At 40.6% G+C, this 25,579-nt stretch overlaps 1 protein-coding gene across 2 annotated transcripts in view; it reads left to right on the top strand.

The window, feature by feature from the left end:
* cadpsa (Ca2+-dependent activator protein for secretion a) overlaps nt 1-25,579 on the top strand; it is a 318,715-nt gene that overhangs the window by 15,114 nt on the left and 278,022 nt on the right. For both annotated transcript variants that reach the window (XM_063474914.1, XM_063474915.1), the window contains exon 2: nt 22,624-22,737. In XM_063474914.1, coding sequence (XP_063330984.1) covers nt 22,624-22,737 — 114 coding nt within the window. The remainder of the gene's footprint in view (nt 1-22,623; nt 22,738-25,579) is intronic.

Genomic DNA, 25,579 nt, shown 5'->3' with positions numbered 1-25,579 from the left:
CTATATTTTACAAAGTAAGACTGTAATCAGGTTAACGGAATGTCTGTTGTTTTCACATGAATTTATGTTTAAATTCAGTCATTTACTGTAAAAAAAAAAAATTATTATTTACTGTGAAATTTAAGGTTACCAAAATAGGATACCGTTTTGTGTTCTACATTTACAATTTATTTTTCACGGTGAAATTCTGGCAACCACAGCTGCCAGTAATTCACCGTAAATTCTACAATATTTTTTTTACAGTGTACTTTTAAATACTCTAGGAACAACAAGTAAGCCTGCAGTGTGAGAGCGAAGTGCTCTAATAGGGTGATATGGTACTACAAGGTCATTAAGATAAGATGGGGCCTGATTATTTAAGACCTTGTATGTGAGGAGCAGGATTTTGAATTCTGGATTTAACAGGAAGCCAATGAAGGGAAGCCAATACAGGAGAAATCTGCTCTCTCTTTCTAGTCCCTGTCAGGACTCTTGCTGCAGCACTTTGGATTAACTGAAGGCTTTTCAGGGAGTTTGTAGGACATCCTGATAATAATGAATTACAGTCGTCCAGCCTGGAAGTAATAAATGCATGAACTAGTTATATAGTAGAGCTGCACAAGGCTCGTATGGGCTAAAATCAGTATCACTTTCGGAATACTGATTTTGAAGATGACCTGAAATTGCGTCACTGCCTTGGGATTTCATGTTGTGCAGTCCATTATAACTAATACAAAGCAATATCCCTGTGCATACAGGTAAAATGGACTGATGAGGTCCATACCAGTGTTTTCAAACAGGATTTCCATTAATGGTAATGGGCACAAAGGCACTCTTGGAATGGCCAGTTGGTAACTCAGCTGATATTCTGGACAGGATGTGCACCATTTACACAGGGGGTGGCTGTAGCTCAGGTGGTAGAGCAGGTCAGTGCATCTATCGGAGTATGAATACGTGTGAATATAAGGTAGAAAGCACCTACGTAGAAACAGTATAGAAAAAAGCGCATGAGTGAATGAGGTGCTCTCAGTGCTCAGAGTAGAACCGTCAGAGCACTATATAAGAACCAGTCCATTTTATTCCCTGAATTGCTAAAACACATTACCTAAAACCTCATCTCTTTGTCTCAAAACACTAAACACAAACTTTAAAATTCAAGCTACACTCACAAAACAGTCAACTTGTCCTGCAAAACCAAACATTTGAACCCAAACTATTTTAACTTCATTCAAAATCAAGCACTACTGTCAAAAACCACACAAAACCAGCCAATGTGCAAACACAACTTAGCAATGATTACACACTACAGAAATAAATACAAAATACTGTTGGATAGGGGGGAAATAATATGCATTTATTCATTCATTTATACTTGTACTCACATTTTAACAAAAAAAGAACTGCAGCAAAAAAAATATAGAAAGTATATATACTAGACGGCATATATTTGTATATATACAAATTATATATTTTTACAGCATATCCAGTTAATTTATTTTTGCCTCAGCATCACGCCTCTGTGCTGGGTCAGGCCACAGGACTTCATCCAAATCATATGTTATGGTCTCCCTTGCAATGCAACAAGGAAAGAATCCTTTAGCATGCCGAATCCAGCCCTAGCAAGATTCCACTCCTATCTCACCATATGCTCCATTCATTGCTTGAAGTAGATTTTCCTGTGTGTAAGGGGTAAGGTCATATAGTTTACATCTCCATGTTGAGAAAAACTCCTCAATAAGATTCAAAAAGGGAGAGTACGGTGGAAGAAACATTGATAAAATGCTGCTCATTGTGAAACCAATTGCATATTCTTGGACCATGGTGAAAGCTCACATTGTCCCAAATGATATGGGATGCTCTACCTACTTGCGACCTCTCTATTCAAGCAAAGCATCCCATAGAGCATCCAGGAATGTTGGTAGAAGTTCGTTGTTGTATGGCCCAGCAGTAACATGACTGTGGAGAACCCCATAGCTGCTGATGGCAGCACAGATAGTTACAGTTCCACCACGCTGGCCAGGCAGTTCAATAATGGCACGTTGACCTATGAGATTGCGACCTTTTCTTCTCCTTTTTGCTAGATTCAAAATGTATGCTGTCTTCTATAATCCACTGCTGTATTTCATGAAGTCAAATTGCATTATTCTGACAGACCATATCCACAATAAGTGTCTCCTGGTGTTGTGAGCACACGTGTGTTCTTCCACCCTCATGTGGCCATCCTTCAATTCTAAGCAAAATACCATTTAATTATAAGTATACATAGCACATGTATACATCATACTATTTCATTTACAGAACTAAAATTAGTCTGTTGTGTACAGAGAATCTTTTAGCTTGACTCAATGGTTAGGCCTCATGAATGCATCTTTGTGGATGAAGCTGTATTCAATCTAGCAAAAAGCAGAAGAAGAGGTTGCAACATGTGTTTTCAATTTTGATTGGTAGTGTGTTAATGATGAAAACAGTGTGTTAGTTGTGTTTAACTTCTGTGGCCTGTGTGCACCATTCTGGGTACAAGTGCACCACACTGCTAAATGTGTTTTGTGTTTGAGAATGTGTTTAGAGTTTTGGTAAATGAGAGATTCAGAGTTGCAAATGGTGTCCTAACCAGATGAATAGTGTTTAAGATTTTGGCATCTGTGGGATTGATTTGATGAAAGAGTTTTTATAGTTGGCAGTTTAGTTTTTACAATAGGATTTAGTGTTTTAGCAATTCAGAAAAACTGTAAAAGAGAAAAAGTTAAAAAAAAAAAAAGTATTTCTATATAACTGGATTAAAAGGGATTATGACAAAAAAGGATGTTCATCTAATAATGACCTGATGAGAAATTTAAATTAAGTGAGATTGCAACTGAATGAAACATTAAGTGTGGTATAGTCATGATTGAATGTTCATACATAATGGAGTTATGTTACAGTTTTTTCTGATGGCTTAAGCACATTTTTTGTAACTATTGGCTATTTTTGCAAAACTCTACACACAAATAAGAAAACTCTTCACCCAATCAGCAAAACATTGTAGTTTTCTTGTAAAAGCGAATAACCCTTGCTTAACTCTCCACACCTTTGTAAAAATGGTATCTTTGTATCCAACAGTTAACACAAGCCATCATATTAATAAGCACACAATGCACCAACTACACACTGATGGTATGAATAAAAAACACATCTGGCTTTTGCTTTTTCTGTGCACAAGGTAGGCTATGTCAGTTTGAGCTCATACTTTTGTCATAGATCCGTAAGCATAGAGGGATCCAAACTTCAAGTACTGGTGTTTATTCACACACATCAAAACAAACACAAGTGTTTATTTCCAAGTATAGGATTATTTGCAATCGCCATATTGACTATATGGGTTTCTTGGTCTGCAGTGAACATGCTTCCTCTGCCCCAGCATCTGGTCGTCTAGCAATTCTGTAAAGTAACAATTTCAGTATTTTTACATCTATGGTACTGTTGTGTTTCTCATTAGAATATGGCGGTGCTACAAGTCTTAGTGCAAAGTGACTGTACTAACCGATTCTCATTTCAAAATGTCCTTATGATACTTGCTACAGTGTAGCGGCTCGAGTTAGGCTGAACCCGTTGGCCAGCTTCCCTCAGGGTCATTCCCTGGTTGATTACATGGTCCACTATTGTAGCTCTGATGTCATCAGCAATTCTATTTCTTACTCTTCTTACCCTTCCTCTCCCCACTCCTCGTCCTCCTCTCCCCCCTCCTCGTCCTCCTCTTGCTCCTCCTTGTCCTTGTCGTCATCTTCATCCTACTTCTTCACCTCCACGTCCTCTTCCTCGGCCTCCTCTAATTCTCACTCTTCCTGCTCCCTCCACTGTACTCCACACACAGAGCTTACCTGTATTATTGTGCTTAGGCTGATTGCAAAGTGAACTAATTATCTAAAAAAGTTTTCACATGTGAAAGTGTGCCAGACAGTTGGCAAAATAGTGTAAATAATGGCCTTAAATGTGTATAGTTTTGCTAGGAGTGCGTTGATCATTTGGAAATTGAGTGTAAGCAGTGAATTGTGTTTACAGTTCTACAAAAAGATGCTGTGCAGTGGATTGTACCTACAGGTTTGCAAAGTGTGTGTTACAAAATGGCAAACTGAGTGCAAAGCAGTGTTTGTGCTTTTAGTTTTGCAAACTCAGTGAGTGGTTTTGCTATAAGTATTAATAGTTTTAGAAATTGTGCTATAAGAATCACAGTTAGGGTTTAAGCATTCAGAAAAAACTAAGTACAAAATAGAAAAGAAGAAAATGTAATTACATGATTTAAAAACAAAGTTTAAACTTTAAAACCACTTACTTGGAAAAGTGAGATAAAGAAAGGATGATAAGGGGTGGCTGGACATTGGTTAATTAGATGTTAACACGGTGACTGGATGTCATAGTGGGCGAGGCCAGATGTCATCTTAAACGATGTGGCAACCAGAAAGAGAGGGGGGAGAAAGGGTGACAAGTTAGGTGAAGAAGAGATATGTGGTCCTTCCTTTTGTCTCCTGTGAGATGAGCAGAGAGAATTAGAATATTGAACCTAAGTATCCTAACCTAACCCAAGACCATGACAGAGCAACCCCCTTAAGGGACATTGCACCGGCAACAGCTGGGCGTCTGCTGCCCCCACCCAAGGAGCAGCTATGCGTGCAGGGACGAGCAGAGCCTCAGCCGGCCTCGGAACTGGAGCAGGGACCAACCGGACCCTAGCCCCCCTCACCTGGGAACAGGAGCACGGAGAGGCAGAGAAGAAGGCTCAGAAAAATCACCTCACAGAACAGTGGCGCTGAGTCTGGAGTGTGTGTGTGTGTGTGTGTGTGTGTGTGTGTGTGTGTGTGTGTGTGTGTGTGTGTGTGGCAAACCTGAGTATTCCCACTTGAAGCTGTGGAAGCTTGGCTGCTGGCCGAGCAGCAGGTGGAGGAGCACAGCGTCTCCAGGGACCCCTCAGAGCTAGATGCGTCCTGCGAAATATGCGCTCGTAGATGTGAATTTGTAGACACAGCCTTTCACATGATAAAAAGGAAGAAACAAAACAGAAGGAAAACTTCCATTAGCAAAAGATTTGCCTTCTTATCTTTGGCTCTGTGGTAAAGAGTCATCTTTAAAATTCTTCTCCTCACATACAACGTCTTAAGTAATAGACCCCATCTTGAAGACTTCATAATACCCGACAGTATCTGTCTCTGATCCACAGCATGCCTTTTGTCCCTCATCCCCAGTAGATCCAGTAGTTTTCTATGTATTACTGTAGAGTCTTTATCTTACAATATAAAACACCTGTTGTTGTGATTTGACTCTATATAAATAAAATTTATTTGAATTGAACATTCCTAACTGACATTTCTTTTCTTGTGATATGGTTACAACAGTGATATGGTTACATATCACTGTTACCATGATTATACATCCTGGGACAGTGACACAAGCAGAGCACTTTGGTCTCTGATTTCATTGCACGTCTGTCAGTCATTGACCCGCATTGAACTCAGACTGCCTTAAATGTTGAGAATTGCATGATCTCCTTATTGAAGCATTGTGTTTAACGACAACTCATAGAAGTAACACACACACCAATGGTAGTTTAAAAGTTATTTTTCTATTTATGATTCCACATGGCATCACAGTTTATACTTATTAAAGCAAATGAAGGGTGTTCAAAGCTGTAGTTGCCACATTGATGCTAATATGTTATATCTGTAAACTAATATTTCAATTTCAGTAATGATGACTGAGAGCTGACACATAAAAACTCTCATTTGCCATTATCATTACCTCCACCAAGCCCTTCCCATTGCATGGCCAAAACCAAGAAGACTCATAGGAGCTGGAGAGGAAAAGTCAATGTAACTTTTGATTTATTCATGATGAAAAAAAAAAAAGAAAATTCATTCTGATTTTAGCCTTCATCATCAGTGCAAAGGAAGGACATTTAAAAACACATCAGCATGTCAGAACAGACAACTTTGTGAGACAATGTGTAGTCAGAGAATGAAGATTTGACATTGTTTATTTCAAACTCTGGAGCTCAAACACCTTCTCAGACACATTTACCAGTCAGCTGGGTAGTGGGTGGCACTGCACCGTGCTTGAGATGCTGTGGGCTGAAACAAGATAAAGCTTGATAAAGCTGTTCCTCATTGAAAATTCTTATTTATTGTTCAAATCTGCCCTATGAAGTCTTTGAAGACCAGAATATGGCAATTTGCAAACATTTGCTGTAGAGGAAGCTCTATTATTGTAGGTTACCAAAATATCCTGATAGAACCAGAAGTTATATGCAGAAGTCTTTAGCCACCCCTCATCTTTAATATTTTGCTAGTAAAATGGGAAATAGGTGCAGAGATTTATTGAAATGTGTGCGAACAGAATTATGCAAACTTATATATTGTGTTTCAGTTCATAAAAAGCTTGAAATTAAATAGTTGATATGGCTACTTCTCTGTGTTCATATAGCTTCATATATCAAACACTGTTTAAATGACACTGTCAAACATGTGGGTTGAGAGAGCTTTTGTTCACCTTGTTGCACGCATTTGTTACTTTGAGGGATGGGATTCCGGCCCAGCAGCTACACGTCATATGCTTTGTTTACTCCGGGGATCAGCTGATTGCCCTGATGCTGCCCAGGAGGAGGTATAGCGCTAGCCTGGAGTCAGAGGGCGTATCAGAAGTCTAGCCTGATGTGTTTCACTGATTCAGTGAATCACAAGGATATTCCCAATGACAACCCATCTGTTGAAAGCTTCCACACTGTTCAGGCCAACAGGGACAGCTCTGCAAGCAGGAAGCAGAAAGGGTGGGGGGAGCTTGCCAGTCTTGTCAACAACCCTACTCATAGTCTAAGGAGCTTGGAAAGAAAGCAAATGGACTTCTGTAAGTTTACGTGTCACCTCTCAACTGAGAAGGTGACACTTCAGTTCTAAGACCAAATGGTGGAGAGTCCCAGGTATTTAACCCTAGGGGGAGTTGTTAATTAAGAGGATCGTTGACCCACTATTGATCATGTGCTTCAGCAGAGGTTTCAGGTGAAACAATTGTGAGACCTTGCTTCACCCGATCATGTGACCTATCAGGATCAAGTGACACAAGATTTGAAGGAAACCCAATATGAATGCCAAGCCATGCTGGAACACCAACACAGAACATGGCTTTAAAGCTAGTTACCCACGCTAGCTCAGCTTAGAAAAACTCACAAATACATGGCTAGAGTGCGGTTACTCCTAATATACACGTTTTTGTCATTGCTGTTGTTCTTGTTCTCCGCTTTCAGTCTGCACATGTGTTGTCTCACACTACAGCTATCCCCAAATAACACGATTTGGCCTTCAAGCTCAGCATGAATTTGCATCTGCATTTGATATATCTTACTAAGCTAAAATAGCTACAGATGGAGGACCTGGGACTTTTTTCCTCTTCTTTATTTCTTATAAAGTAGAAAGGAAATGGCGATATTAATAATAGTGAGGCAGTCCAGTATATCAGCTGTAAATTAATTGTTATATAAGTATGTAATATAAAAGTAATACCAGTAATTTTGTTCAAACAGGAATGTGATTAAGCCAATCCATATTTATTATTAGATAAAAGAGGAAAAAGAAGAAAGTCTAAGGCCCTCTGTAGGTTGGTAATTCACCTTTGTAAGATAAGTCAAATGCAGTGCAACTAAGGTAGAACTTGTTTAATTCAAGAGCAATTTATAACTGAACTTGATTACACACTTCCTTATTTGACCGAAGCTAGCTAACTGACTAAAACCAAGTGAATACAAACCAGAGGAAAGTGGAATCTGAGGAACAAACTAAAGAAATTCCAAACTCTTAAACATCCCAGAGGCATTTTCCTACACATCAGATGACCGCTTGTGACAAGGTAGCAGCCTGAAGTAGCTTTTATCAGTTTATCAGGTTGTACTTGTTTGGAAAGCTATATGATATTTTCCTCATTACTTTGTGATAACCTTGTGTTTTATTTTAAATGAAGAAATTAAGAAAAATAAACAAACACAACAAGTAAAAAACTACAGAAAACCTACACCAGTACTGGGAACACAGGAAGAAACATTGGAGGCAACCGCACAGGGAACCACGGGGAGGTGAACAAGATAGAAAACAGGGTGACAAATAACAAGGGGAACACAGGGCAATAAATTCACTAGAAACTAACAAGACACTGATGAAACCAATACGGACTGGTCAGACAGTCACCAAGGAGATGTTAAAGATAGTTGTTTTTAATTATGTTTGTGTCTCAAGTCAGTGAAAATTATTATATTATTCTTAAAGTAGACCGACATTTATCAGTAGTATTAGTCAAGTGCTATAAGTGTCTGAACAAAATGTAGTTTAAAAAGGAATACATGTTCAAAAATACATGTGTGAATCTTGGATTCAAGTTGAAACTTGTTTAAACTTAAACTACAAACCAGGCTGATCAGGACTCTAGAAAGCAAAACTTTAACAGATTAGTAACAATAATTTTAACTCCGGGCTCCCTGACATCATAAAGAGTGAGTTTATTGGCACCGAATGGGAGAACACAGTAACGTTTGGCCTTAAATGTCTATTGGCAAGAAGAAAGAAGATGAGCACAGTTTAACTTTTGACTAAATGCCTTGCCAGCTGCTGAACGGGTGCCAGCAGTGAGTGGGTGGTACGTTCTGAAGCTGCTTGAATACAGGATCGATACACTACCATCAATTCCAATGTCAGTGATGTCAGAAGAGCTCTTGGATTAGGGTTGCCATTTACTTCCTCATCACTGATTTAACAATAAGGTTTTTTCAGTTTTTCTTTATTTCAAATTTCAAATTCATAGAAGAACAATTCAATTTGGTTTTATTTATTTAGCACCAAATCACAACAGTCGCTGCACTTTATATTGTAATGTAAAGATCCTATAACACTAGACAGAAAAATTGGAGGTGAGGGGAGGGAGCCATGACAAAAGATACATTGTGGAAGAGAGCCAGAGTTTAAGAGGTTACTGTACATAATGATATGTCTGTGGGATGGTTATGATTTTTTTTTCTCTAATGGATAAAATTGTATTTGTATAGAAATTCATTAAGTCATTACTAGTTATGGTTAAAGGAGTTATTTAGCTCTGACTCTTTGTTAAACTGGCTACTGTGCTGAAAAGAAACCTGAAGTTCTTTGTTGTTGCTGTTTTTACTTTGTTCCTCAGATGAAGATCCTCTAAATTTGTGAGACACCATGTTCTCCCATTATTTTCTGTTTTAAGATGCACATTTGTGAGTTATATCAGGTAGTCAAGCATTTCTGGTTTGAGACTTTCTTTTTCAGAGGAGCACATGTCTGCAGGGTCATATGAGAATGCAACATTATTAATAAGATAATCAATGTCTGTGGTAATTAAGGTTGCATAGTGGCTCTGCTTTTTGTTGGGTCATGGGACTAAAGATATAATAAGAAGAAATTGTTCTTAGCACTTTTTCTACTACGAGTTCTGAAATACGAGCACTCAGTCTTTATACAGCAAGTCTCATCCACCCATTCATACTAGCATTAACTGAAGCAGCCAGGGATTGAACTTTCTGATCATTAGATGACCTGCCTCCTGAGCCAGATCTACTGTCATGAAATGTATTCCCCACTGCTGTTTAATCCATTGCCTTAAATTTAAATGTTGTTAAGGAATGATCAGACAAAACAGGGGTTTCAAAGAGTACCATTAAAAAATTGTTTCTATATCACATGTCAGAACAAGATCCAGAGAGTGATTAAAATGGGGTTGGACTCATTTACATTAGAGAGAAGTCAAGTGAAACTAATAAAAGATTAAATGTAGTCTTGAGGTTGTTGTTTTTAGTGCCTCCATGAATGTTAGAATCACCCAATGGAGTAGTTTTATCTGAACTGAACAAATCTGGGGTTTTTTTCCTGTCCCATCTGGCACTGTAGCAATCCAGAATTGTTGTCTGAAGGCCAAGAAAAATGCCAGACAATTTAGTTTCGAAAGTGGATCATTACAGATTTACCATACGGGTCCACTTGATTGATCTTTATTATGCATTTATTTATTTTTTTACTTTTAAGCTATTACAATCGGAACAGATAGGACCGGCGGATAGGAAAGAGACAAAAAGAGAACAACACAGTAGGGAAACCACAGCAACAACCTACATAAGCATAAGTAACAGTAAATAATGAATATTGAATGTTACCGAGCAGCATAGACCGACAACGCACAATATGCTTAGAGGCAGCAGCCAACCAATATAATGTGTATCTTTGAACGTGCTTGTATTAACAAGGTTTCTTCATGTTACTGTCTAATAGTAGGTCATAGCCCCCACCCCCCTCGCCACAGGACCTGAAGATCCAGGTCCCAGACATCTAGAGGCCCCCAAGAGAACAAGAGCACAGGCACAGACATGCATTCCCACCCTCAGCACTCGCCCAGTGTGAAGACAAACAGAAATGAACACTGTACACACACTCACACTCCCCTCTATAATCCCAGGTCCAGGTACCATCACACCCAGAGGGGTAATCTGCCCGGACACCCAGGAGATGTTTCCCTTTACTCTGGGGTGGAGACAAGCAGACCGCCCCTGGTCCTGTAGCAGAGAGACCCACGATCCCAGACCCCCATCAGACGGCCAGCTCCTTCTCCTGGCCCCCTGCCCCAGATAGAGAACGGGGGTGTTAACACCCCATATCTCACTCCGCCCGCTCTGTTCTAAAGTGCATTTAAAACATGGGAGGAGCATGGTACTCTCTGCCAGATAGCAACTCACGAGGGTTCCCCTCATGAGAACCCTCAATATAAGATAAGATAAGATAAGATAAGATAAGATAAGATAAGATAAGACTTTACTGTCATTGCACAGTCATACATGTTACAATAGTACAATGAAACTGGAAAACTGTCCCTGTCCCAGTGTCTACTTGTCTTTAAAATTGAGAGGTGGGCACCGGCACCAAAGTTGAGGTTGAATAAACAGACCGTCCTCTGGACGGTGTAATTAAGTAATGTGTAAGTAATGTGAATGTCTAGGTTGTGGAATAAATTAGAGGCACAGGTGACCAGAAGGGGACAGAGAAGGGATGCCTCCCCTGCACCTCAGTGAGGCACCTGTACCTCAAGGCCCTACATGTGTGGTGATGTGATGGAGCGGGAGGCAGTGGGGGATGGGGAGGGAATTGGGGGGGGGGTCCACCCTCCCTGGAGCCAGCTCCTCCACTGACCCTGTTAGGCACCCCCATTCCCTGGAATCCACCAAGGGCAGGAGGCCCGAGCCTGGGCCCATCCAGACCGGTGCCAACAGTAGCAGCACCGCAAAGCCCCACAGAGGCCCAAGCAGCCCACCCGACCCCACCGCAGAAGAAAACTATATCCACCCCAACATTCAATCAACTGCCAGACTAAGGGAAATTTAGAAGGAAACTTGCTCTCGAGTTAGTCATTCTAGGGGTTCTTGCAGTAGAACTGCTGCTCCTCCACAAAAAAAGGAGATAGTTCAGATGGCATCTGACTAGGATGCCTCCTGGACACCTCCTAGGTGAGGTATTTCAGGGGTGTCCTACTGGGAGGAGGGCCCAGTCAGACCCAGGACTCACTGTAAGTGTAGTGCACAACACCCTCATTTGATACTCCTCCTGAATCCTCCTCCCCACAGACCCCTCCCTGCATAACTGTAGACCAAGTGAGGAGGCAACGGCCAAGGAACGCAGCAAGCCCAGACGGGGTGTGTTCACAGCTGCTGAAAACAGCTGCTTATCCAACATCAATTGCGACAGACACATTTCAGTAGCATTGCACCCTTGCAGAAAATAAAAAGTAGCACCACCTGGAGGCTCTCCTAAGGGTTAAAGGGGTTGAGCAAATTATTGTGATTACCTTTAAAGAATGTCATGCATTTGCTAACAAAGTCTCCAGATTGCATGGACTTGACTGCAATTGCATAAATTAACAATTATAAATAGAAATATTTTAACACTTATGTAATATTCCTTACAGATTTTGGATTCCTGAAGTCTTGAACTATAATCCCTAGTGATGTGCGAATCATGAACCATGAATCATCATGTTCAATACTTGAAAATCACTTTACTGACTCGTGAATCATGATTCACAAGCCCAACTGACTCATTCACTGATTCATCCCTGTTGCTGTTAGCAAACTCATTTCATTAGTAGAAATATATCTAGCTTATAATTAAAATTGTGTGGAAAAAAACAACAGCCAGTTTCTTAACAAAAACATTTCTGCTCTGAACTGGAAGAAAAAACCCTGAGTAGAAGCTCACATCAAGACAATAGCCCCTCAGTTCACAGTAGCATCGCTCTGCTAACATGCTAACAGCACATTTGAGCTACTCACCCCCTCCCTTCCTGTGCTGAATCGTAGCATGAACAAATCACTCACCCCCTCCCTCCTGGCTCACAGCTTCTTCTTCTTCTTCTTGGTTGGCAACCAATGTTAAGGAGCATTACCGCCCCCTGGCTCACAGCTCAGTGGACATTTAAATGAGAAAATATATATTTGACACATCTGAGGAAAATACTAATAAAATAAAATAATAAATAAATAAATGTTCCCTTAAGAAATCTTAATTTTTTTTGCTCTTTTTTGCTCTATAAAAATAGTTGTTTTTCTTTTTCAATCACTTATCTTAACATTAGGATTTATATGAAAAGGGAAACAAATTAAGTTTGAGTGAAAATGTACATTTTCTGCACTCTCTGGGCAACTGACTCAGTGACTCAAATAACTCAAAAAACCTGATTCATTTTGGTGAGTGACTCATTCAAACTCGATTCAGTAAAAAGAATCGAATTTACCATCACTAATAATCCCCACCAAAGGCGTGGTATTCTCCTTTGTGATGCTTTGCCTACCTTTGCTGTCTTTGCTTTTTGTGTTTGTTTGTGGGTCTTTCACACTTTTTTTTTCAAATACAGCTTGATTAGGGTGAGATCAGGGTCCCAAGACCATAACAACCTTTAGCAATTACAAGCGCAGCCGTTGAGCTTGGATAATCAATTCGTTGCTTCAACTGGCTATTTTTTTTAAAAATAGATTTTTCTGCCATTTTTCCCAAAGTCTCTATTGGTGTCCAGATTCTTGATGGGAATCTGAAGTTCAGAGAATAGAATAACCAAATTTGTGGGTGCTCCACACCAACTGTGCAGAAATAAATTATAAATACCAAACAGGAGAAATACAGACAGGAGAACTGCATACAAACAAGAGGGAAATATACAAAACAAGACAAAGGCACACAATAGAAAAGGCACGCATTTAAGGATAGGTTGCAAAGTGCTTGGAAGTAGTGCAAAGGAATTTGTCTTAGAGTCCATGTGTGAGTGGCCTGACTGATGGGGTTACTCAGACCATGGCTCAGATTGTTGGGTGGGGTGTGGTGAGAGTGTTTGTCCAAATGACCCAGGGGAAGTAGCCATTTGTGAGTCTGGAGGCGTGGGACCTGATTGCCCTGAGGCGCCAACGGGAGGGCAGTGGGTCAAAGTGATTGAAAAGTTTCTCCACTGCTGTTTTTGCAGAATTGTTTTTTGTTGCATAAGCTTGTGCCAAACATGTACATTTGTCCATCACCAATAGGATGTGGTTTCAAGTCTCAAGATACACGAAGTCTAAGGTTAAAAAGACAGGTAGTTGTGATGATGGTCATGAGACTCTGGTGGTTTTCTCTTCAGGCATGAATTACAAGAGTTCCACAAAACTTTGAAGTTGAGATGAAGAGGAGCTAATCTCTGCCACTGACTTTCCTGTAAGAAAAGCACTTTTTAAAGCACTTTTAAAAACAGTCACAGTGCTGAGGAAAGTGCTGTACAATAACACCAAACATAAAAAGAAACACAGGCCAGAGGGTACAGAACATAAAAGAGCTGTAGAAATGAAACAATAAAAGAGTACATTAAAAGTAAGATCACAGTCATCTCCTGGTCAAAGGCAAGGTAGTAAAAGAGTGTTTTTAAACAAAATTCAAAACAGCAGGTGAAGGAGCCTGCCTATCCTCAGATATGCTGTACATGAGTGTCAAATGAAGGGTCATTGTAACTGGTCAGCTAGGAAAGAATTTCTGCCCATCCTTCTCTATCTGATCCCAGATCTGGAAATCTTTCCTAAGTATCACAGTAGGCTGAAGGCTGGATGAAGGCTGACTTCACTTCGCAAAACTTCTATTTGCTCTTCCAGAGCTTGATGTCTCTTTCCTTAAGACTCCTGGAACCGATTATACTGGTCTTTCAATCCCTCTATCTTACTAGGTTCTTGTTGTTGTATCTCGATGTGATATCTCTGGTTTTATCTAACCATGAAGCCTTTTGACACACAGCAATTCGTTTAACTGCAGGAATGTCTTTAAGACATAAAAGCCCGGTTGACCTCTAATTTCCAGCTATTAAATTCAGATAAATCTAGGGTCATTGTAAATCTTTGAAACACTGTGTCTGCCCTTAGCAGAAGAACAGCCCCAAAGCATAATGTTTCCACCTCTGTGCCTAACTATGGAGATGATGTTCTTTGGGTCAAATTTAGCATTTCTCTTCCCCCAAACACATCAAGTTGATGCCAGAGAGTTCAATTTGTTTTCATTTGGCCAAAATAGTTTCTCCCAAGCTTTCTCAGAGTCATTTAGATGTTCACTGGCAAACTTAAGAAGGGCCTGTACAATGACTTTGTGCACATTGCAAGATTTCTATCTATTAAAGTTTGTGTGTTACCAACTGTGTGTTTTTGGTGACTGTGGTCCCAATTGCCTTCAGATTATTAACAAGCTCCTGCCACATAGTTTTGGGCTGATCCACCACCTTTCTCATCATCATCCATGAGGCAAGATCTTATAAAGCTCCAGATCAAGGATTATTTATGGTCATTTTTTATTTCTTCGATTTCCAAAAAATCACACCAACACTTGTCACCTTGTAGCCCATTTGAGCATTAATGTTGTCCATCCTTTGACTGCTCTTTGATCCTTCCCATGGTGTTGGTGAAGTTTCTAAGTGAGCAAACATACAAATTCAAGAGGGGACAGTAAGTATTGTACCAACCACAGTATGGTACATGCTGTCTTCCAGGTCCATATACTCCTAAACATACAACCTGATGCAGTATATTGCTATCTCATATATATAACAACATAAATAAAGGTCTGGTGTGGACTATGTCATCAAACTTTTTAACTTACAGTCGTGTAATTTTAAATCTTGGGTCTCCATTGTGATGCTAGCTACTTAGCTTCACTTGAGTGAATAAATTTGCTAATTTGATAAGTACTGCAGAGCTGAAGTAAAGTGCTGGGAAAAGAGGACTCAGTATAAACCTTCATCATGGGAAACATGAAATCTCTCCACAGTAAGATTGAAGAGCTAATTGCACTGACCACACTGCAGAGGATACACTGGGAGTGTAGCATCATGTGCCTCTCAGAGACAAGCCTAAAGGAATTAATTCCAGCCTCTTATGTGGCACTGGATGGTTTCCAAGTTATGAGAGGAGACACGAGAGCAAAAGAGAGTGGTAAGAGAAAGGGCTGAGAAATTGTAATGTTTGTTGGTGTAACCCGTGTCACATTTATGTAAAGAACAATGCTGAACTCTAAATATTGAGCTGCTAGCAGTTAGCATGAGGCCTTTTTATCTCTCAAGGGTGTTCTCAGATCTAATGGCAATAACTGTGTACATCTCCCATCAACTGTTGCTGCTGCAACTTGTGAGCTCCTGCACACTGTAGTGTGATCGCTGCAGGCATCACATCTCCAAACTCTGGTTTCAATCTTGGGTTACTTTAATCATGTCTTCCTGTCTGGCACTCTCCCTGTACAATATGTAAAGTGTTATATCAGAGACAATAAAACTAGGATCTTTCTAATGCAAATACAAAGAACACACACAACTCATAATACCTCCCTCCATTGAGCCATTTCGACCGCAGTCTAGTCCATCTGCTACTTATTTTCACAACTGCCAGCTAATAAGTACACGAGGAGATGGTCTGACAAAGCCAGCATTGCACACACAAACTGCATCATGGACTGGGAAGTACTGTAGTTCACATGGGAAGGATATGGATAGCTTGAGAACTTGCATCATATCTTATAAAGTCAGAATTTCCAAGGTTCCTATAAGAGTTTTCATGTGAAAAACCCTTTAAACAAGAATTTCTTTTTCAGGAATTTCGAGCAGCCACACCAACCCTGAGTCTAACAACAATCCAACATAGTGGCAGTGAAAGTAAACAGTAGTAAAACCGTTTAAATCTGTCTTGTCACTGTTGTGTATTTGTGGCTCACTAAATAAGCATTGACCAGGCTCCATCTATGAATGTGCCACAATGGTGTTCTTAAAAAAAAAACTATTTTTCTAATGGTAAATGGCCTGCATTTTGTATAGCGCTTTACTCAGTCCCTAAGGACCCCAAAGCGCTTTACACTACATTCAGTCATTCACCCATTCACTCTCACATTCACACACTGGCGATGGCAAGCTACATTGTAGCCACAGCTGCCCTGGGGCGCACTGACAGAGGCGAGGCTGCCGGACACTGGCGCCACCGGGCCCTCTGACCACCACCAGTAGGCAAACATGGGGTTAGTATCTTGCCCAAGGATATTTGGCATGCAGCCAGGAGGCAGCCTGGGATCGAACCACCGACCTTCCGATTGAAGAGCCACAGCCACTCCTAATCTGGAGACTGGCAGTAGGTAAACCAACTGAATATATTTTAACAGATTTGCTGCCTCCACCAGCAACACTCTCTTTACACTGAATCAAGAAAGAAAGAAGAAATATGTTGTAAAAGATGGTGAAAGCAAAGGGCCCACATGGTATGAGCTGCTCAGGGACTGCTTAGACAAACTTTGTGGAATCATTCTGCATGTCTTTAAACCTAGCCTCAGTCTGCAGAGGCTCTCAGCCTTGTGTAAAACCCCTGTCCCCAAGACTACATACCCCAGGGAACATATACTCCATGATTGTATGTCTGAAGTGATAGTCTGTAGCATGGGGTTTCCCCAGTTGCTGTTCACCCACTTCAGAGTGACAGTTGTCACCTCCAGAAGTTCTCTGATGACTCAGTCATTGTATCCATTTACTGAGGAGACTTATGTTATTTTGGTGTTTATAATATATTTGTAGAAGCCATCACAGTGTCATAAAAGATCCTCAGTTATGTTCTGCATACCCCAAAATACTTCTGCCTGCCCAGCAGGTAGCAATGACTTTGGACCTTCTTGTACAGAGCATGAGTGTTATGAGAAAAGAGGACAGGATGATTGAAGTCCCCAGAGATGATGAGGAGGGACTGTGTGTGGGGAGCCTGTAACTGAGAGACCACACCATGTAAGAGCTCACATGCAGTCGTTGCATCTGCCAACAGAGGAATATACAGTTACTGGGACAATGTGTGATAGCTCCATAGGAGGGTCATGTAGCAGCATTTTAAGGGTCAGTAGCTCAGTGTCCTTTGTGGAGCATTGCTCTTTAACACAGGTATGTCCAGGATTGCACCACCTTTTGTTTGCAAATGTCGCTATTCCCCATCCCTTCCTCTTACCGTGCTCCAATGCACGCTATCCACCCATCCGAGCTGAAAGACATCCAGAGTGACGAGCGAGTGTGTGCAACATTTATTCAGCCATGTCTCTGTAAGGCATGTAGCTACACTGCCAGTACTCCCACTATAGTTTAGTCAGGACCGTTCGCTTTTCCATCTGACATTTCCCATAGTAACAGATGGTTTGTACCATTTTTTTTAATGCTCCCAACGCTTTACTCCAGTTTTGCAGTGTCCCCACTTTCTCTTTACCTCTGCTGGGATCACTGGTCTCCCAAGTCCCAAGTGGTGCAAAATTCAACTTCATAAAAACAGCACTTTGCAAAATAAAAACCACCGATATGCATCCCTATAGAGCACTACTGTACAAAAATACAAAGATGACAAAATTGTAAAATTTTAGTTTTTAGAGCACCAAAAGATGACACAAGTGAGGTTAGTTAGTTGTCCAACAACTGAGTTATTTTAAAGTTTTAAAATGCCCAAAGAGCAAAAAATGAAATACAATTGGGCAACCATAGTCAAAAAGTTGATACTTAACAATGTACCAAGGAACTACCAATAGAAACACTTAAAAACATTAAAAAGCACAGTGGAGCTGCTATAATGTAGCTGATATTTTTTACCACTCACACGGTGCACATGGAAAAAAACAAACAAAGTACTGTAATTAGTACTATAAGCAGAAGATTTTGCCAAATTTCCAGTAAAACCCCGTCAGGTGTTGTGTTTTTTTTAGTTTCACCCCAGATCTTTTTATTCCTCAGACCTCCAGAGATGGCACCGGAACTCAGCAGTTATTTCACAAAACCTTTTTTCATCTTCAGTTACGCATGCACCTTCTAGAAGGGGAGATGTACAGGGCCTGGTGTCTCTCTGCAGATCTCAACTTCTTTGTCTGTTACAACCAGTTTTATAGAAGCGAACCCCCCATCATAAAACCCACATGGTGTGTTGTAAACCCAAAACACTGGGTTTGTGTATGTATGTGCGACCACGTGAGTGCCTGCGTGTGCGCGTACCTGTGTCTGCGTATGTGTGCACTTGAGTGAGTGTATGTGGGTGTGTGTGTCGTAACAGTTAAAGCACTGTGTGTGTGTCTCTGTGTATGTTACTTCCTGCTGGTCATAAAAGTTCATCTCCCCTCACCTAAGCTACACCAAACTCCTCTACAAAACATGGTTACCAGGTCACAAGCACTGAGACCCCCACTCTACTTCCATTTGGCAGTTTCCACTGGGCCATTGGCCTCTTGTTGTCTTACTTTTACAGCTAAGCATGTGGAGGGTCTCCTGCAAACCTACTTCTAAGTTGTGACAGTTATGAGCCTTTATGACATTCAGGGACAAAGGTAACAGACTTCTCCTCTCTTTCCTATCTGTTCCATACAGTCCTAACTGTAGCTTCCTGTCTCCTTTTATGACAGGCAGACCCCCAGTGTCAATAAATTCCTCTCGCTCTACACAATTACACACACTCTCAGGGCTATAGCTAAACCAAACTGAAACACAGACATTCACAAATCCTTTCCTATTCCTCTGATCTACAGCTGGACCCCCTCATCTAAGCAAATTTAAGCACATTATATTCTAATAATTATTTTCTTGTACTCACACAGCGTATTTAAAAAGACACAAAAAAGAAGTGAATAAGGTCATGTTATGCCACAGTTTTGTATGCCTCATTGCCTCAAATTGGGTGAATGTGATCAGAAAACTATCTGTGTATTGTTGGCAAGTTGAGTTTCCTGCATTAAGTATACCTTCACAGGCTCTCAGAAGTCAAACATATGTACAATGTGATATGATCAGGATGTTTTTCTGTTTGTGCCAGGTGTAATAATACAAACATGTGCCATGGAACAAGTATTAGGAAGACTTTGGAATCAAGAAGCAGAAAAAACATTTGAACTATATTTAAGGTGTGGGTTTAATAAATGCTAAATGAACTGGTTCTTATATAGCACTTCTTCTGCTCTACCTGAGCAGGCTATCAAAGCCCTTCATCCATTCACACTGTCACCTTTTTTAATGCTTAAGTGCTTTCTGTCTAACATTCACACTCTGGTGGAGAACAAATTGGGGTTGGTATCTTGCCCAAGTATACTTGACATACATGATTTTCTCATACATCAAAAGGGAAGTAAGATAATTAGTGCTTATTATTTTTTAAAATTTGTTGGCTAAACCAAAGATTGGAGTAAGATGTGAATGCTTGTCTTTGGTGTGAGTGTCAAGGATTCAGCTATCTACTCTATTCATTTTCATGCTGGATATTTCTAGCACATATATAGGGGAGTTTTTTATGCCAGAATTCAGCATTACTTCCCACATGGAGACTGTACAAGCTTGCTGATTTGGTGTCTTCCTTTCCTTTCCTGCTGTCAGACTGTACAACAAAAACTTTTGCAGCTGATCAAACCCACACATGTGCGATAAGACTGCTATATGTGCAATTCTTTCTCTGACAAAGTTGTACTTTTGTATTTTCTTACTCAGTTGTATATAGCATTTGTATTCTATTTTATTCTAATGTATATATTATTCTATTTTATTCTATTGTATATAGTATTTTATTTTATTTTATTGCATTCCAGTGTTTTCTAATTTCTGCTACATAACTTTGCACTTTTGCTGTAACGAAACAAATTTCCCACCTGTGGGACTAATGAAGGTCATCTTATCTTATCTTATCTTATCTTTCCCCAGTAATTTAGTCAGTAGGTTTGGAAGGAAAAATAGTTGCACAAAAATCGTTGTTGTAACACTAAATGAGTTGCTCTCTATGCAGAAAGGCAATTCTGTAAAATTCTGCACAGTATGCGTTTACATGTCTGCCTGATGTCATATCTCAAAATATCTGTGTATCAGTGTAAAGCTGCTGGAACTATGAAAGACTAAACTATAGTATGTGCACTGGCTGCTTACAACTATCTGACCTCTTAATTAACAGTATCTTATCATGCACTGCTGTCTTAAGGATAAGACACAGCTGGTTTTACTGTAATTCATATGAACTTTGACCCCTAATAAGGAAGCTGTAATCGCATACTGCTTCCTCTGCTGCAGTGACCATGGTAACCGTTACCAAGGGAGTAGACTATGGAATTTTCCAGCACAGACAGAGCCTCTTATTGGTCTTTTCACTGGAGTGGTCATATCTCAGGCAGAAACAGGAGAAATTATGACCATATTTCAAATCTGGCCATATAATGAATTGGCAGTACTAATCTTTGTTTGTCATCTAACTCTTCACAAGATACAGTAGAATGAGGTTTTGTGAAATATTAATCGAAATTTCAACTTCGCTGGCTTGTAGGCATACAATGTCAAGCAATTCAAGTTTAAATAAACACTTTAAACAAGGCTACTGAGAGCTATGGGAAATTGTAGGTACCACTGGGCATTTATAGAAGATTCTAGAAGATTTGTAGAAGTATTATTAATATTTAATGTCAACAATGCTGCCTTTCTTTTCTTGTTCTCATCATGTCTGTGTTTGTGGAGATTTAAACATAGACTTATTAAATCCAAACAACAGTACATACAAAGTACAGCCTGGGACGGTGTCCAATCAACACTAAACCCAGCAGGATTACAGCTCAGTCTGCAATATTCATAGAAAACATCTTCTCTAACGAAGTAGAAAACAAAACTGTGAGTTTCCTACTTATTAATGACATCAGTGCTGATTTACCCATTTTTGCAGGTTTCTTAGATCCAATCTGCCGAACTGCTCATCTCACAGAAGACAAAAGGGAAGAACCCTGTATCTCTTCTTCACCAATTCTCCACCTTCTGCTACTGGATGTCACATCTTCTGAGATGACATCTAAACATCCAATCACATTATTAACATCTAATCACCTGATCACTTTATCATCCTTTCGCTATCTATCTGACTTACATGATTTACCACAAAGTTAAAACTCTATAATCACTTAAGAAAAATTCTATCACATATGGATATAATTCGTTTCATGTTCCATTCAGTTTATGTAATTCTACCTCAATTAGATTTGTCTTTAGCACATTCTCACATGAACATTCATTCTAACATAATCACTTTCTAATTCAAATACAGAGGAATACATTTTTTTTTACTTTTTAAAACTCTGTGTTTGTCAGTCACCATTTATTCAATGCCATTTCCTTTTATTAATCATTATATTTAAATAGTCAGACATTCAGTGGCTCCTGTGTGTCGCTTTCACCCCCACTCTGCACCACACACACCTACACACCAAGGTCAGACTCTGCACAGGCTGTCATATTTCATAGATAATATTTTCTTATTTATTATACGTGTTAAACTTACACCTATTCATTTTTAGTATACATGATTATATTCTGATTAGAATGAAGGATAATTAACTATCAGCAAAATCACATATGAATTATGGTTCCATCTTCAACCATTAATACTCCTTCCTTCATTTAAAATCATGTTTGCTTGGATTGGCAACAGCATTTTTAAATGCTTTATTGTTATCAAATAGGGGAAAGCTCTGTTTCAGCACTCTAATTATTTTCAATCACATAAGGCTGGATGTTGAGATCTTTTACCTCCTCTCAGCTGTGAGGACAAAGACAGTGGGGGACTTTAGTTTCTCTAAACCTCACATCACCTGACAAACCACGACCTGGATCTTGTTTCAGGGACTCTTATGTATTTTTGTATCTAAGCAGTGACAAACTTTTTTGATGATAGTTTGTCTGGTTTAGTGTAAAGTGTGCGCCTACCTTTGTGTACCAGAAGGATGACAAGGTTGTTGCCCTTGTTCTTACTGATAATCCAAAAATGAAATTATGTCATATCTTCCTTGGAACTGGGAAAACTATTTTTAGTTGTATAGAAAATTAATTTCTAGCAGACATTGTTTCTTGATTTGGAAAAAGTCTTCCATTTTACTCTATTTTGACAGTATTTTGGTAGCATGTTTAGTGTCATAGAAGCTGGATTTTTTCAGTATGCTGTTGACTGTAGCAACCAATTCAAGTTTAATCATAAGGTTTAGTTTACCTGCAGTTGATACATTGTAAAATTGTGTGCTTTTTCACTAACAACAACATCCTATTATTTCTTTTGTCTATTAATGTCTTCCACAGATCAGTAAGCAGCAGCTACAGACAGTAAAGGAGCGTTTCCAGGCGTTTCTTAATGGAGAAACTCAGATTGTAGCTGATGAGGCCTTCATCAATGCTGTACAGAGCTACTATGAGGTAAGTTTATGCCCTGTTTGATTTAGATTAGTTGGCTTGAAAAAAATATTTAATGTAATTATGCATCAACTGAATCATTCCAATAGTGTGCTTATGAAAACTGCTGTGTCTGAGAGGCCACACTCCACCTTTTGTAGCTGACCTCTTGTCTTCTTGTTGAAGAAAAAACATTCACATATATTTCAGTTAATTAGTCAATTATGTTACATAATATTTTCTCTTCACTTTTTCCTCTTTATAACTGTGTGCCAATTACAATATACTCAATTTAACTTTTTTTTTAAATAAATCATACATGTTAAAGTCAGTGATTCTTTTAGATTCGTGGCTACTTAGTGTCGCACACACACTTTTTCAATCCCACTATTCTTGACATCTGAGCCGTCTTCCCATATTTGAGAATATTATGTTATTCACCCTGGAACGTGACTCTGACACCCTCTACCTCATCAGACCTTGTTCTGTTCCTCATAGAGCCTAAGGGTGTAGCACTTAAGATGTAGACATCAGTGGCATGTACAGTTGATGAAATAATTATTTGATCCTGTGGTGAATTTGTAAGTTTGCTCGCTTAGACAGAAATGAGCAGTCTTTCATTTTTATGGTAGTTTCATTTTAACAGAGAGAGACAGAATAACAAAAACCAAGACAAACACCCGACATTATATAAAAGTTCTGAACTGATTTTCATGCACTGAGTGATAAAAGTATTTGACCCCTTAAATTCTGGCTCCCATAGAATGACTCTGTGTCCATATGACACAGATTACAATCAGTTGATCGATTACAGATATTTCTCATGTGTAGAAAACATACCTGTCCACAGAATCAATTTCTTTCATTCAAACCTCTCCACAACTATGGGAAAGATCTATGAGCTGTGAAAGAACATCGGGGGCAAGATGGTATACCTGCACAAGGCCGGTATGGGTTACAAAACCACTGGAATCTTGGTGAGAAGGTGATAACTGTTATCCATTGCAGTTATGGAATAAATTTAATATGAACATAAATCATGCTCGCCCCTCTGTGAATTGCTACCTTATCATGGTGGAAGGGTTTGTGTGTCCCAGAGATCCCAGGGGCTGTGTTGTTTTGGGGCTTTTGCCCCCTGATAAGGTCTCCCATGGCAAATTGGTCCTGGGTGAGGGACCAGGCAACGAGCGATTCAAAAGACCCCTATGAGTTTACAATCAAGGGAACAGTTCACCCTGCCCGGGATAGGGTTACCAGGGCCCTGCTCTGGAGCCAGGCCCGGGGAGGGTCCCCGAGGGCAAGCTTTTGGTGGCCAGTCCTTAGTCAATGGGGCCCGGCTGGGCACAGCACGAAAAAAGGATATTGGGCCATCGTCCTGTATGCCCACCACCTGCAGGAGGCGCTGTAGAGGTCGGGGGCAATGTGTGCCGGGCGGCAGCAAGGAGCAGAGGCCCTGGCGGAGTGATCCCCGGCAACCAAGACTAGCAACTGGGACATGGAATGTCACCTCTCTGGTGGGAAAGGAGCCTGAGTTATTGCGTGAGGCATGAGGTTGAGAGGTACTGGCTAGATATAGTTGGGCTCACCTCAATGCACGGCTTGACATCTGGAACCAGGGTGGGGTGAGTATCCTAGTGTTTGTTCCCTGCGCTTTCAGGTTGTTTAATGGGTATTGATTGCCGTCTATGCTCATGCGCCGAACAGTGGTTCAGAGTACCCAGCTTTCCTTGAATACCCTTGGCAGGGTACTTACATGTGCTCCACCTGGGGACTCTGTTGTCCTGCTGGGAGACTTCAACAATCATGTGGGTAACAACAGTGAGACCTGGAGGGGTGTGATTGGGAGGAACAACCTCCCAGATCTGAACGTGAGTGGTGTTTTGTTATTGGACTTCAGTGCAAATCACAGTTTGTCCATAACGAACACTATGTTCAAACATAAGAGTGTCCATAAATGCACATGGGACTAGGACGCCCTATGTCATAGGTCGATGATCGATTCATATCACCAGACTTGCGGCCGTATGTTCTGGACACTCGGGTAAAGAAAGGGGCTGAGCTGTAGACTGATCACCACCTGGTGGTGAGTGGGATCAGGTGGCAGGGGAGAATGCTGGACAAACCTAAACGTACAGTGAGGGTGAGCTTGGAATGCCTGGCAGAGGCCCTGGTCCCCAAGATCTTCAAAGCACACGTCCGACAGAGCTTGGACAGCATTCTGAGGGAGACTGGTGACAGTCAGTCAGAACGGACCATGTTCAGCACCTCCATTGCCGAAGCCACTGTACTGAGCTGTAGCCACAAGGTGGTTGATGCTTGCCGTGGTGGTATTCCCCGAACCAAATGGTGGACACCAGAAGTGAGGGGAGCTACCCGGCTGAAGAAGGAGTATTGTCAGGCTTGGTTAGTCTGTGGGATTTCGGAGGCAGCTGATAGGTACCTACAGGCTACGTGGAACGTGGCTCAAGCAGTGGCTGAAGTAAAAACCCAGGTGTGGGAGGAGTTCGGAGAGGCTATAGAAAAAGACTTTCGGACTGCCTCGAAGAGATTTTGGCAAACCGTCAGGCAACTGAGGAGGGGAAAGCAGTGCTCTACCTGCACTGTGGGTGGAGCGCTGCTGACGTCGAATGAGAACATTGTTGAGCAGTGGAAGGAATACTTCAAGGACATGCTTAAGCCCATTAGCTCGTCTTCCGTGGATTAAGCAGAGTCAGGGAATGAGGGGGACGACTTCTCTATCTCCAGGGGTAATGTCACTGAGGCATTTAAACAACTCCTTGGTGGCAGGACCCCTGGGGTGGTTGAGGTTCACCTTGAGTTCCTGAAGGCTCTGGATGTTGTAGGGCTGTCTTGGTTAAACACCCCT

The sequence above is a fragment of the Pelmatolapia mariae genome, linkage group LG5, assembly GCF_036321145.2.
Source record: "Pelmatolapia mariae isolate MD_Pm_ZW linkage group LG5, Pm_UMD_F_2, whole genome shotgun sequence".
NCBI classification, from domain to species: domain Eukaryota; kingdom Metazoa; phylum Chordata; class Actinopteri; order Cichliformes; family Cichlidae; genus Pelmatolapia; species Pelmatolapia mariae.
The sequence above is the reverse complement of the archived record's forward strand: the minus strand, read 5'-3'. Positions and strand labels throughout refer to the sequence as shown.